Source organism: Elephantulus edwardii, unplaced genomic scaffold, assembly GCF_000299155.1.
Source record: "Elephantulus edwardii isolate Elephantulus edwardi_28Jun2011 unplaced genomic scaffold, EleEdw1.0 scaffold00080, whole genome shotgun sequence".
NCBI classification, from domain to species: domain Eukaryota; kingdom Metazoa; phylum Chordata; class Mammalia; order Macroscelidea; family Macroscelididae; genus Elephantulus; species Elephantulus edwardii.
The window spans coordinates 6,039,080-6,053,740 of record NW_006399830.1 but is presented as its reverse complement, the minus strand read 5'-3'; the positions used below and the strand labels follow the sequence as shown (position 1 = coordinate 6,053,740).

The following is a 14,661-nucleotide window of genomic DNA, read 5'->3' as shown; positions in this document are numbered from 1 at the left end:
ATGTTTCTGCTCCACCTCTCAATTCTGGGGAAGCCATAGAGGACAGGAGTGGGCCAGATGTGGCTGGAGTGGACCCCTGGACGTCTCATATAGATGGACAGGCCTCAGAGGGTCTATGCAGTGGTTTACAGGTTTGGGGCACTGGGGGTGAAGGATGGTGGGGGAGAGGTGAGCTCCACAGGATGCTGAGACCATTCAGATTGCTGCTTTAGACTATGGACATGACACAATGCCAGCAGCCTGTTTACCCTTACCCCTCTTCCACAGCCACCCCTTGCGTCCTTCCACCTCACCCCGGTTTCCCGAGGCCCCTCACCAGCTGTTTAGCTGATGGGATTTGCAGTAGATGGACCGTTGGGAGGGAAAGGCTGGGCCATGTCTCCTGGGGCTGTGCTGAGCTCCCAGCACCTTTTCTTGTCCCTGCAGCCTAGGGGTGGCCTCCCGCTGTGTCACCATCTCTCCGAGCCACTGTGTCTCTGCTCTGACGCACTTCAGTGTGGACACTGTTTTGTGTCCTGTGTCCTGACTTGACCCTGACTGAGCCTCTTTAGGAATCTCTGGGCTGGATACACTAGGACCTTCCTCTTGTGTCCCATACTCCAGTCAGCCAGTTTTCCGTCCTGCTGCCCCAGGGTCAGGGGCAGTGGCCACCGCTCTCACTTACGAAGCGGGAGGAGTTGTTGTTCCTGGTGGTCTTGGCATTCCCGAAGGCCTCCAGCACGGGGTTGGCCTGGATGATTTGATCCTCCAGGGATCCCTGATCCGGAAAGAAATAGAAAGTGAGATGACTGGCTAGCTGTCGTCCCTCTGCCTGAGCAGGACTTTCAAATGACAGGGCCTAACATGCCAGGACCCCAGCAGGAAGGACCTTGGGGAGGACAGAGGATCAGGGCTTTGGGGACCCCAGGGAGAAGGCCTGATGACAGCTGTCCCCCTGCAACCTCCTGACACCAGTGTTGCACCTCTGTTGACAGTGACAAAACTTCAGCCTTGATTGATGGATTTTTATTAACTAAGAGTTAATAATTTTATTGGCACAAAATATATGAAGACCAGTAGCTCTTTAAAGAATTGTGATAAAATACAGATAATGTTAGTGAAAAAAGATAGGAGTAGAGTTCGTACAGTATGAAGAGTGTAACTGAGGTCATTGAATCGAACCTGCAGAAACTGAATGAGCAAAGGTTTTGTTGTGTTTAAGTGGCTCTGGAGGGAGCTCTGGTGGCCTAGTGGCAAGAAGCTGCACCGCAATCCCCAAGGCAGGCAGTTTGAGGCCACAGCTGCTCCGTATGAGAAGGATGGGCAATCTCATCTCATAAGATTAACTGCCTCTGAAAACCTGCCAGAGGGTCAGCTGTGGGTCGGTTCTGACTCTGAAGTACACACAACACGCAGCCCTGGTGGCACAGTGTATACGCATTGGGCCCCTAACCAAGAAACCGGTGGTTTGAACCCACCAGCTGTTCCAAGAGAGAAAGATGTGCCGATTGGCTTCTGTAAAGACGCTTTTGGGGCAAGTCTGCTCTGTCCTGGGGGGGTCACTGTGTGTCACCATGGACTGGACGGCAGGTGGTTTGGGTTTTGTTGTGTATGTTTTCACCATACGCACACACACACACAGAGATATGCCCACATCCATGCCTGACTTCATCTGTACATCTGTATCTTTATCTGTATTGATCACTGTCTCTGTCCAGCTGTTGGTGACCCACTGCTGCCCAGCCAGCCGCTGTACCTTCCCATCCGAGGACTGTTTGCCAGTTCCTCCGATGTTGGCAAAGTACTGGATGACCTTCTTTGTGTTCTCAGTCTTGCCTGCACCAGATTCTCCACTGCAGGTGGAAATGGGGCAGACGTGAGCCAAAGAGGGTGAATAGCTACAGCAGAAAGCTACAGGCTGAACGTGGACATTCCACCCAGCCTGGACAGCACGCAGTGGCAGGACTCGGGGACGTGGACCCCCATCAGTAGGTGCAGACTTACTGGTCCTGCTGAAACCACTTGCCACCTAGAGCGCCCCTCCCCCAAAGTACCGCAAGTCAATTATAATCTGGCTTAATTATATGCTCAAGACACCGTCCTAATTATATGTATAGAGACTGAGAGACCAAGGAGACACTTACGTGATGAGCATAGACTGATTTTCCCGATCTGTTGGGAAGGAAACAGAGAGAGGAAGAGGTAATTAGAAAACATTTAGAAACCGGGCATTTGACAGCACCCCAGGCAAACAGCACACCCACATCCCACCCACCGCCTCGCCGCAGCTGGCACCAGGACCCTGCGGCACACCTGCTCATACCCATCACTACAGTGTGTCCCTGCAAAGCGCCAGGATTTACCCTTCCTACCAGCCTGGACTCTTAGCCATAGAGCTACCTGTCAGCGACAACATAAAGAGAAATCATTTAAAAATCACATGACCCAGCAATTCTCCTGGCATGTCCCCAAACAAAAGACTTGAAAGCAAAGACTCGGAGACTTGTACCCCAGTGTCGCTGCACTAGTCACAACAGCCCAAAGGCGGAAACAACCCAGTGCCCATCAATAGGTGAATGGGTAATCAAGAGTGACATGTGTTTATATAAATATACGTAGTCACGTCTCAGCATCCATACGAGGATTCGTTCCAGGACCCCATGGATACTAAAGTCCCAAGTTCCTCATAGAAAATGTCATAGTGTTTCTATAAAATCTACATATATTGTCTCATATACTTTACATTATCTCTAGATTACGTGTTATTAATACCTAACACAGTGCAACACAGCCTAGGGAGCTCTCATGACCCAGTGGTAAGAAGCTGTGGTGCAGTCCTAAAGGCAAGCGGTTCAAATCTTCCAGATGCTGCCCAGGAGAAGGATGGACAGTCCCCTCCTGTGCAGTTCACTCTCTGAAAGCCTCCTGGAGGGTCAGCGAGGGGTCAGTTCCGACCTGAGGGCACAGACCGACACCACCACAGCATGCATGTTGATGTAACTAGCACCTTACATGCCTTACTGCCTTTCCAGGGCTCCCTGTCGTGGAGAGCCGGTGGTGCAGTCTGTAGGTGGTGCCAGTGACTGATGATTCGATTCAGTGACCTGAAGGCCAGTGACTGATGGTTCGAATCCACCAACCACTCCATGAGAGAGAGAGTCACAGCCTCAGACCCGATGGAGGGTCAGTAAGAGTCAGAACTGCCTCGACAGCACTAAGTTTGAGCTTTGCTTTTATAACCTTTAAGGGACTGCTTTCACCACCTCATAGCTTTCTTTTTTCTTTTCCTGAATATTCCCATCTGTGGTCGGTCAAATATAAAGACATGGGACTTGAAGATACAACAGCTCTACATACATGTACACACGTACCTGGTCCCTCTCTTATCAAGTATCTCATTACCCAACACTTCACATTTACGGCAAAAGGGAAAACATCTGCTGCCCAGCTATTTTGCTCCCTAACAACGTACATTTGGCAGTAGCAGTTACAAGGGATGAGGCCAGAATCATGCTGACTACGATGGCTAAAGTCTGTGTCAGTTTGACTGGCCCATGATTCTCAGTGGATGACGGGATCTAGCAGTTATAAAAAGATGTCATTTGGGATCATCCGCTTCCACATATTGACAGTTTTCACATTACAATCCTTGTCTTTGGAACTTGATCATGTTGATGAGTGAGGAGTGGGATACCTATGTGGGTATCGGTGTACATTATAGGGAGCTCCAGGACCATAAAGAGAAATAAAGTTCTAATACATGCCATGACATGACTGAAGCTGGAAACATGGAAGGGGAAATAAGTCAGATGTGGAAGTACAAATAGTGTGATTGCTCTCATGATTAACTCTCTTTGGTAGGGAAATATAGACAGTAGAGGAGAAGCTACCAGGGACTGAAGAGAGGGAGGTATTGGCTTAAAGGGCACAAAATTTCCCTTTGGGGTGATGAAAGCTTTTGGAATTAGTGATAATTGTTGCACAACATTGTGAATGAAATTATCACTGGATTGTATACTTACTACTGGTTAAGATGGAAAAGTTTATGTTGGATACCCCACAATTTTAAAAAGTCACATGTTGTGGCCACGGTATCACACATGAATGCTGATTATTTAAGTTTTGGGTCAGGTACTTAGCTCTGTATTTCATATCTTTGCGAAGTTTAAATAAAATCAGCACGAGACAGGGCTGTTAACCAGCACGGGTTAAGTGTGTTTTGCAAGCACTTGTGCCTTGTACTAATATTGCCTCTTACTGCTGCTCAAGGTTAAGCAAAAGTCCTCCGCTGGTGGTTTGAGATCAGGGCTGGGAGATCAGGCAGAGTTCTAATGTGTTTGGAGATACAATGGCAAGGGAATCACACTGCCCCCGCCCTGCCCCAGGGGCCTTACCCCACTGGCAGGGCCACACCCGCCCCAGGGGCCACACGCCCCACGTACCCATGAGCATGTCATGGTAGGCATTATCAGAGATGGAGAAGAGGTGGGGTGGCATCTCTGTGCGCTTCTTGCCCTTGTACATGTTGGCCACACGGGCTCCGTAGATGGGCAGCCACCGGTAGGGGTTGACCGTCACGCAGAACAAACCCGAGTAGGTCTGGAGGGAGGGAAGCCGTGGTTAGCTGGCCCTTTCACGTGGTACCCTTTTGCCCAGTTGTGTTTCCCCTGGCACCTTTGGGAGTCATGTTATCATTGGGTGGAGGTCCTGGCCAGATGGGAAAGATGCAGCAGTCTTTTCTCTGGGGCAAAATAGGGTCTGTTTATTATGCAAGAATCATTCATATAGATTGCTTAGTTTTCTTTTGGTTTAATTGTTTGAGGAGTTACTGTGTGGTTGGAAGTCCTTCCTCTGGCCTCCTCTAGGTGGCCACTGGGGTTAATTGCACACAAATCTCTCCCTGGTTTATGATGATGTACAGACAAGCCCAGAGACACATTCCTACCTTGCCTCTGTTTTGAAAACAAAACGTAGTGTTCTGTAAACCCACTATCATCAAGTCTGCCCCAGCTCCTCGGGGCCCAGGAGGACAGAGGAGACAGAGCATTTCCAAGGCTGGAAATCTTCAGACGTGGATACCTCATCTGCCTCTTGGGGAGCGGAGGCTGGATTCCAACTGCCAGCCTTCTGCTTAACAGCTGGATTTTTTACCCTCTGTGCCTTGTAATACCATTCCACTATAGATCTAGTTCTTTCCACTTCACGTGTCTGCAGGGTTTTCTCATAAAATCACAGCAATTCCTGTGCTGTTTTAGTAGCTGTAGTGTTCTCTACTGGGTGGATGGGCCACAGACCACTACTGATGGGTAAGCAGCCAATAGTGCTTGCTAACCTCCTAAACACAGACACCAGCTTCTCTTTTCATTCCAAGATAGTTTTTAATGGGCTCTATTAAAAAAATGAGCTTAAAAAAAAAGAAAGAAAAATGAGCTTGTAAAAGAAATAACAAGAAGGGCAATAACAAGGAAGAGAAGAACATGATCAAATCAGTGAATTCCAGACTTTCCCACCTTCTTCCTGGTACCTCCCCTTAACCTCTAAGCTCCACTTTGTGTCCTCTTTTCCTGATTCAACATTGCAAAACCTTCCTCTTTGGTCTAAGCGGCAATATACGTTCTCTGACTTCTCCTGAGTGAAGCTACCACATACAAGGTTTTCAGAAGGAACCTTACTTACTTAATAGGAAGCAAGTGACACCAAAGTCTCAGACATTAAACTAGTCTACAGAGCTAACAGGCCACATGAACCACAGTCACATCTTCCCTGAAACAAGAAAACCTGACGGTTCCTGGCCACCACTATCAACCTGTCTGACTAAGGCCGTGATAGATCTCTCGTGGAACTGGGAGAGCAACTTGGAATAGAACAGAGTTTCTTAAAAAGTCTAGACTTATAGACCAATTAAGGCTAGAGGAGACTATCACCTGAGATGCCTCCTCCTGTCCTCTCCCATCTGACAGTGAACACATTTGTCTACTACATAATCTCTTATCTCTTGATGTGGAAGCATTACAAACAAAAGAGGAAAACAGAAATTTCCCAGTACATGTTCAGTTGATCAATTTATGGAGAAATTTAAAATTCATATGATAGAATGGTAGTGAACTTGGTATGTTAGAATGCTGGTGAACTTGATGTGGTAGATTGCTGGTGACCTTGATATGGTAGGTTGTTGTTGACCTTGATGTGGTCGATAGCTGGTGACCTTGATATGGCAGGATACTGGTAAACTTGATGTGATCTTAGAATGCTGGTAAACCTGGGTAATTATGTGTGCCATTATATGTGCAACTCCTAACAGTTCCAGCTGGGTTGTTCTCCAATATCTCCTTTTGGAGTTAGATGTGATTTTAGTATCAGTTTCATTTGAATCCAGCAGGATGACTCTGCTTTTGTTTCTTGGTCAGGAATCTCCTGATCCTGAAAGTCTTGAGTGGATGTGTAGAGAATGGAAGTGGCCACACTCACCGTGGTGGTTGAGAAATGGAGACAACACAAGCTTATTCTTTAAAGCATCAACTAAAACTATCCCTGGAGGCTGCCTTTCATCAAAGTAACGGATTGACATAACAAAGCAGACTGGCACCTGTCAATCCATGACCAAAAGGGCTAGAGCACAGATGATAGGAGGACAGGGAAGCCAGAGCTCTGGAGGTGGAATAACCAGAAGACTGTTGACTTGTGAAAAGTGCAACTGATGTCGCTGAACAGTTTGTGCAAAAATTACCAAATGGAAAACCTAATTTGCTGCGTGAGCAAAACCATAATAAAATACTATTTTTAAAACGGAATAATAAATAGAAAGCAATTCCAGGAAAGAGAATCAAAGATTAAAGAAAACCTACTTCAAGATTTGATAATTTGCCTCACGGCGCCCCTTCTGGGACCCTGGTTCCAAGTCATCCCTTCTCACCAACTCCATTTCAGAGAGGAGGGGGGGGGGCTAAGCAGCTGCCCAGAAGCCAGAGTGGTTCCTGCTTTGGTCAGCATGGAAAGGAGAGTCTCTGCTCACCCCCTTCAGTTCTTTCCTTACAAAAGACACAGAGGGAAGTGGTAGGGGCTTCTGTGGGGCAGTCCCCACCTGTCAGAGTGACACAACCAGCCGTTCATCAAGACTTCCATGAGTTTGAGGTAACTTTCATCTCAGTCCCTTAGGTTCCCCTCCATAGACCTCCTCAGTCCCTACCCGGTGCAGACAGACAAACAGAAACAGGCTCTTGAAGCCTGTGTTGTTCCTCTTGAGTCCCTCATGCTGCATTTCTTTTCCTCCCGTTAAGATGTACAGCCTTGGAAACCAGCTGAAGGGTCACCCTGAGTTGCAATCAACTTGCTGTCAGAGGGTAGAGGGTCTTATGTCTGGGCGTCAGCTCCTTGCCCACTCTGCCTAGGACTGTGCCCAGTCGTTGTTTAATGGATGGATTGATACGTGGATGGATGGGAAGATAGATGAGTGGATGGGTGAGTAGATGGAGGGTTGGAGGAGCTGGCATGGATGGACATGAGGGACTTCTAAAGTCATGTGAAATGACCAGAGGAAATGACGTTTTGACCAGAGAATCTGGGAGGGAGGGAGAGGAGGCAGTCTAAGCAGATCTTTTAACTGCTCCTGCAGACAGCATCAGGTGGGAGTTCTAACAGAAACTTGGTTCCTGGGTCCCTGTCTGAATCGTGATTTCTGTCACGAGCCTGGGGGTTGGGAACACTAGCTCTCCAGCCACCTGGGACTGTGCAGGCCCCCCACTGACACTCACATAGATCCTCATGTTGGTGTAGCGCTGGCGTAGATTGTCTAACACGCTGGCCTCGTTCAAGAAGGTCATGTCCGCCATGTCACTGGCCTGGTAGAACTTGGGCGGGTTCATCTGCTGGACATCATCCTTCTTAACAGTGACTGTCTGGAGGGTGAAGACACAGCAGAACACCATGAGGATGGGTCACTGCACAGCCATGCTGAGCAGATACCGAGATTGCGGGCACAGGACACCACCCCCTTTCTGGCATCCAGGAAGGAGTCAGGTGAGCAGTGGGCCCGACTCCCAGTCCACTCATGTCTATCATGTGACTAGAGACGGAGAGGGACTTGTATGGGAGGGTCACATGAGACTGAACTGCCTCTAAGCAGAAGCCGGGATCCCAGTGGCTTCCTTGACTGCCTGTTGGGAGAAGACCCCTAGTGTGACCATGGGTAAACACCTTGTGTATGTGAGGGTACCCCCGGCCCATGCTCCTTTCCAAGCCAAGTCCTGGAAGCTAGTTGGAGCTGGCTCTGTGATTTCAGGGCCACAGCACAGGAAGGGGTCTCTCATCTGTGCCTTTGGAACCAGAGGTGATTTCAAAAAAGGAAGGAACTTCTTATTTTCCTTTCAAAAGACATTTCTCTCCTCCCACCAAATCACCTCGAAAAATAAAATTCAAATCAAGCAAGGAGACCAAGAGAATCTTTCCCCCCCCCAAAAAAAACAACAAACCCACAAAAGCAAAACAACACAACAATGTGTTCTCTGGCAAAGCTCAGAGCAGGGAAGCATCTTGCTTGATTGTTTTTTCTTGTGAATAATGTGCATGTTACGTGTTTTTTTTACAAACCACACAATCTTTCCATGCTTTGTTTTCTTGTGTGTGCTGAACGCTTTACACATATGTGTGTTCCTTCGGTGGGTGTGCTACATGCGAACAATGCAGTCGTTAATTCTGCACTGCCACCTAGCAGGTGTGATCACTCAGGTATCTGCTCTTTTGGCCTCTCTGCTTCTTGAGAAGAAGCATGTTCAACCAAGGCTGGGGGCCTGCCACCCCCAAAGCTTGGCTTCATCCTAGAGATCACATCCCCACTTACCTGGTTGGTGACTGTCTTCACGGTGACTTGGTCACCCTGTTCAGACTGGATCTCCCCAGCAATGAAGCCCTCCTTCTCGTCTTTGACCCAGCAGGACCTTTTGATGTCATAGGGCTTGTTCATGGCTTCAATCCTCTCCTTTTCAGGAGGAGCCAGGAAGGGCATCGGGTCCACATCATCCAAACATTCCCCTTTCTGCGCACCAGGCATTGTGGCTTAGCTGAGGAGGAACCGAGGACAGGAACCAGGACTTTCCTCGATGCTGTGGGGAGAAGCAAAGACAGACAGCTGAGGCTAGAGGACAAGTTTCGCTGGGAAACAAGGCTTACTTCTTGTGTTGCTCTGATGACTTGTTACTTCAGGTCTTGGTAACAATAAGAAGTAAGATAACAACTCCCCCTAGTGGTGTGCTCTTGTGTCTGTCATCCTGGATAGTCCATGCTAAGGCTGTGAGGTAGGGATCAGGAAGACATTCAGTGGATAAGACTAGGGCCATTAAAGCTTTTCTAGCCAGACGTCATGAAATTGGACAGGGGGAGAGTTCATTTCTTGCTTTTCGCTTTCTTTTGTGTTTGAAATGAAGTGACAAATCAGTCATAACAGCGGTTCCTGTGACTTGTCTCCAACAGAAATTGCAGCTCTTTTTCCATGATGTTAGGGTGATTGCAGTCATCAAAATATTGTCTACCTTCATCTCAACTTTAAAAGTAGGGTCCTAGCAGGCCCTCAGTTCACAATCTTGCTTATTTAAAGCTGGAACTCTTTTCTGCCTTGTAGGAGCCCTTGTGGCATGTGGCATAATGGGTTCTGTGTTGGGCTGCTACCTGGAAGTTTGTCATTCCGACCTCACCAGGTGCTCCAAGGGAGAATGGTGATGCAGGTTGGAAGGTCGCCATGAATCGGAAGGGTACAATAGGGGGCAGACTTCAGGTTTTCTTTTTTCTCAGGGAGTCAGAATTGACTCAATGTGTCATTAAGAAGAACACACATTACCACTACAGTGCATTTTTTAAAAAAAAATATTTGGATGACTGTATTTCAAAGCCATTGGTTTCCTTCGCAGGCAGACCTCTATGTTTTATTTAATTCATCTAAAGGGAAAAAATCTCAGCAGGCGTCCAGGGTTTCCCAGATGCCCCTGGGGCCCTGATACAAAGTGATTGCCGGGGATAAAGGATGACCTCTCCTAAAATGAGGCTAGCATGAGGTCGAGTCTGGGACTTTTTGACATGCAGGCACTTTCACCAGACCACTAAGAAGGTGGAGATCAGGGTCTCAAGGGAGTAAAGATAGGTAGGAGCCTCCTGATTTGTCCTGGGGGTAAAGGCCCTTCTGGAAGGCTTGGGAAAGGAAGATCTTGGCCAGAAGTGTGTTCTCAAGATCAAGAACACAGTCTCCACCTTTAAAGAAGCCACCTGTGGATCAAGGGTCTCTGCACTGTGCCCTTGACCCCTCTCATACCTCCCTGCTTGTACTCTCATAGACTCAGGTCTCTTCTCCATCATCCACTCTCAAGATCTCTGTCTTGTCTGAAGGGGGTAGAGGCCAGCCTTCCTCAAGCTGCCATCTCCCTTTGGGGTTCAGTGTAGAGAGAAGGTTCTGATGAGAGGGTGGGCCCCCCACCCACAAAGTGGAGTCACTGCACAGAGAACAAAAATGAGAGGAGAGTGGTTGGCCCCACCCTCTATCTGGCAGTCTCATAGTCTGTAGTCTCTTCAGGAAAAAATCCAAAGGCTATTTTAGATTTGGGTAGTAAAACATGTAGGCTTATCAAGGAAACTGGTGCTATTACACTATAATTATACAAATATTAGAAATGCATGATATAGCAATGTATTTGTTTCTTTACCAGTGCATTAAATAACATAATCGAGCACTAAATAATTACTGTGCTTTTGAAGTAAGAGAGCTAGCAGTGTTTGAGATGGCTGTACAGGTGCCCGACGATGGGAAAACATTGCACTGGGGGTGTTTGCTGCTGTCACAACCACAGGGATGCTGAACGAGTATGACTTGTTGCCCACATGTCTTCAGTTAAAGATCATGGAAGTCAGGACAGGATCACTTCCCCACTCCAGAGCCCCAGGTTCAGGGGACCAGTCCCCATGGACTTGATTCCAACTCACAGTGACCCTGTCCGTGGCAGAGGAGGACTGTCCACAGGGCTGGCTTTTGGAAGTGAATTGCCAGGCCTTTCACATGTGAACACCCTTGGCTGCTAACAGAAAGATTAGAAGTTCGAGTTCACCCACAGTTACCTTGGGAGATAGGTGATCAACTTCCAAAACACTCAGCCCTGAAAGACCCTGTGGGCACAGTCACACTGTGACACACACATGGGGGTGACATAAATCAGAATGAACCCAGTGACAATTTGCCCTTTCTGGTTAGGGACACCTGCGCAGCCCCTCCTGTGTCTTCTTCTCAAGGAGCACTGGGCTAGGAGTCTGGGTTTTTGCAGATTGCTGGGCATCTGGGAAATGTGGATCCCTCCCAGCTCAGTCCCTTGGGCAGTTGAGTCACCCTGCTGGACTTCTTCGTCCCCTTTCTGGAAGCTGCAGCTTATTCGAGAAGCTTCCTTGTATTATTTGTTTTCCCTGACGGCTCAATAGCTCTATCTTTCTGCTGTCTCATTTTCCTGATTCTGCTTGAACACAAAAGCAAGTCACCAGGGAGAGATGAGACCAAAATTCTCAAGGAAAGAATCGTAGATCTCTGCAAAGTTATCCAAAAATGCCGTGCACTTGTCACTAGAAGAGCTGTCCACGCCTGCGGTCTGGGCTCCTTTTTAATTGTTCCAGTGGGGAGTTGGAGGCAAGACAGTCGGCTTTGTTTATTCCAATTAAACCATCAAACCCCACCGCCATCCATCCAGTTCCTGACTTGCTGTGATGCTATAGGTCAGAGTACAGCTGTCCCATTGGATTTCCAAGGCTGTCATCTTTACGGAAGCAGGAGGCAGGCTGCTCAATCTTTCTTCCATGGAGTAAACGGTGGGCTTTTTAAAGCAGCTTCTGGTGGTTCAAATCCACCAGCTGCTCTGCTGGAGAAGGAGGACCAATCTCCTCCTGTACCAGTCAGATTGGATTTGAACACACACACACACACACACACACACACACAGTGGATTCTGTGTGAACCATGAGCTAAGGGGTCTTTGCTGGTGTCCTGGCCTTTTTCCCCAGGACTCAGACCTCTTAGACCAGATGCAGCCAAGAGGGCCAGGGAGTTGACCCCAGTTCTCAGGTCCCGGCATCCAAGCCACCAAATTGCTTCTCTTCCCTGACAAGAATCCTGTCAAGGCTTCTCTGATAAACAAAACCCATTTTAAAAATAATATTATGAGGCAAAAGGCATACAAAGACTTAAGCTCGTGGGAGGCAAAGGATGAAACGAGACCTGAGGGAGAACAGTTGTTAAGGGTGACAGGGAGCAGGGGCTGAGATCCGAACCACCTGAATCCACCCCCTACCTCCACATCCCTCCCACCTGACAGTGCAGTAGGGTGGATCTGAGTTCTGTCCGCAATGAAATGTTGCATAGTGGAATGCCAGGTGGATCCTGGTAGCTCTCTGAACCTGTCTCCTCACCTGTAAGGTGGTGTGAACTGAGAGGATCGATGGGATGCCACCTGGGCACCTGAGGCAGGTAGGGATGTGCTCAGGAAACCCTTGCCCAGCTCCTCTATTCATCTCAGAGTCCTCTCCCGCACTCCCTCCTACACCCCACCTTCCCCAGCATCCCTGTGGCACCTACCTGAGACCACAATGGGAGGGACTGGGTGCCCTTCGAGCCTGGCTGTTCCCTTTTATACCTGCCCAACAGGTCTGAGCCAGCAAAACCTAAAAAAAGATGAGAACCCCTTGGGGTTCGGGGGCCCAGCTGGCCTGGCCTTTCAGGGCCTGCCTGGACACTGTGGGTCCCTCAGGGGGGATCAGTGAACGTCTAGTTCCTGGGCATCCCGCTTCTTCTCATTGCCCTTGTGCGGGGATGGTGACCTCAGCCTGGGGGTAGGTACAAGCTGAGGGCAGAAATAGAACAGCTGGCGAATGAATTTTCCTCTTAAAGTTATAACAGCACTCTTGGAAGGGGAGCTGGTTTTCAAAGAGAAAGACTTGGGGTGGTGTACCCAAAGCCATCAGTAGTGATGACCTCATGCAACCAAGAGGCGATAAGTTTGCCCCCTTTCACATGCTCAGGCTGAAAGGGTCAGAGTTAGGCCCAGGGTTGGCCTGCAGAAGCCCTGCAATATCACAGCAGGGAGCCAGCCTGGAGCACAGAAACCCCACTGTGTCCTTCTGGGGTGTCCCTGTGTGCTCTGCGCTTGCCTTTCCCACCTGGGAAATAGGATGGCTGCTGCATCCATGGACTCAAGGGTCTTTCCTGCCCAGTTAAGTCTAGAGATGGACTCTGGATCTGCAGGGAGGAGGAGATGGGGCTCCTGGTGTATCCACAGTCACTATCTCTACCTGCTCAGGCCCCCCACTCACCTTTAAAGAAAAAGGGGACCACCATGTGCACAGAGCTGATTTCCTTTCATGTTGACAGGCTCGCCAGGGAGATATTGCAGCTTGTCTTGGTTCAGGCCAGTGCAATAAAGCATATACCATGCAAAGCAAGTCACAAGAATCAGTTCTTGAGTACATATAAAAGTGACATTAACCCTCTGCTATAGGCTAATAAGTGTGCAATGCTGTTGTAATGTACGATCAAATTAGAGGCAGTAAATCACACGGGAGGAGATTGCCCATCTTTCTCCTGCAAAGTACTTGGTAGATTCGAACTTCTTTGAGCCTTTGCATTAGAAGTGCAACTCCTTACCATCTAGCCACCAGAGACCCATAAGTGTGCGTCTTCTTGTTTTTGTTTTTTTTTTTTTTTTAAATTTTGTGTACGTGTACCGTCAAATCAGATCTGACTGGTACAGGAGGATATTGCGCCTCCTTCTCCGGCAGAGCGTCTGGTGGATTCGAACCGTGTTCCTCTGGGATTGCAGTTCAGTTTCTTGCCACTAGGCCACCAGAGCTCCCCAACTTCTTGTTGTTTTTGATTGCCTTCAAGTTGAGTTTTCCGGAGGCATGTTGTTTATGGGAAAGTGTTCAGTATTATGTGAATGACCAAAACCTAGGGGCTCGAGGTGAACACACACTGCAGGGAAAACGGCAGCGATCGACTTGGTTGACACAAATTTATCCCAAATCTTCAATCTGCAAAAAACCCAGTATCAGCAAATCACAGTAAGAGAGCAAAGCTCACCAGAACGAGGCATGCCTCTGCCTGTATGTGGGTTAGAAGGGCACTGGCCCATCAGTGACAGAATTCTCACCCCCAGGTGAAAGACCTGGGGCTGATTTCTGTTCCTCACATACAAGCACCATCTGTCACAATGCACAAGTTTTGTATCAGTGGAGTGTGTTGCTTGTGATACTGACTCCATTTCACCAAAGTTTCCAGACAAGACAGACTAGGAAGAAAGGCCTGGCCCTCCATTTGCCAGTGAAAACCCTATGGCTCACAGCAGTGTGACTTGTAATGTGTCTTATCGATGGCACAGGACTAGGCCGGGCTGCGTTCTCTTGTGTATAAATCTGCGTGACTCAGAGGTCGACCCCGACCCGAGGGCACCAAATGACGGTGACAGCCAACTACCTACTTCACTATGTGCACGTGCTGTTTGTGTTCCCTGTCCCCATTAAAGTGTTATGACAATCCTGTCAGAAGTGAGGTGCAGGCATCCCTCACACGACTGCGCCCTGGAGACTGAAGGTTGCAGCGAGCCTGCCTTGAACAAGTCTGTTAGGGAGCGTTTTTCAAAAGGCAACTCTGTGTGTGTCTCCGACACTATT

At 48.5% G+C, this 14,661-nt stretch overlaps 1 protein-coding gene across 1 annotated transcript in view; it reads right to left on the bottom strand.

The window, feature by feature from the left end:
* LOC102844354 (myosin-7-like) overlaps positions 1–9,025 on the bottom strand; it is a 53,713-nt gene extending 44,688 nt beyond the window's left edge. The window contains exons 1-6 of the mRNA XM_006889634.1: positions 8,816–9,025; positions 7,731–7,874; positions 4,422–4,578; positions 2,124–2,151; positions 1,736–1,832; positions 665–757 (exon numbers count right to left, since the gene is read on the bottom strand). Of these exons, the coding sequence (XP_006889696.1) occupies positions 665–757; positions 1,736–1,832; positions 2,124–2,151; positions 4,422–4,578; positions 7,731–7,874; positions 8,816–9,025 (729 nt within the window). The remainder of the gene's footprint in view (positions 1–664; positions 758–1,735; positions 1,833–2,123; positions 2,152–4,421; positions 4,579–7,730; positions 7,875–8,815) is intronic.
* Positions 9,026–14,661: the final 5,636 nt, after the last annotated feature.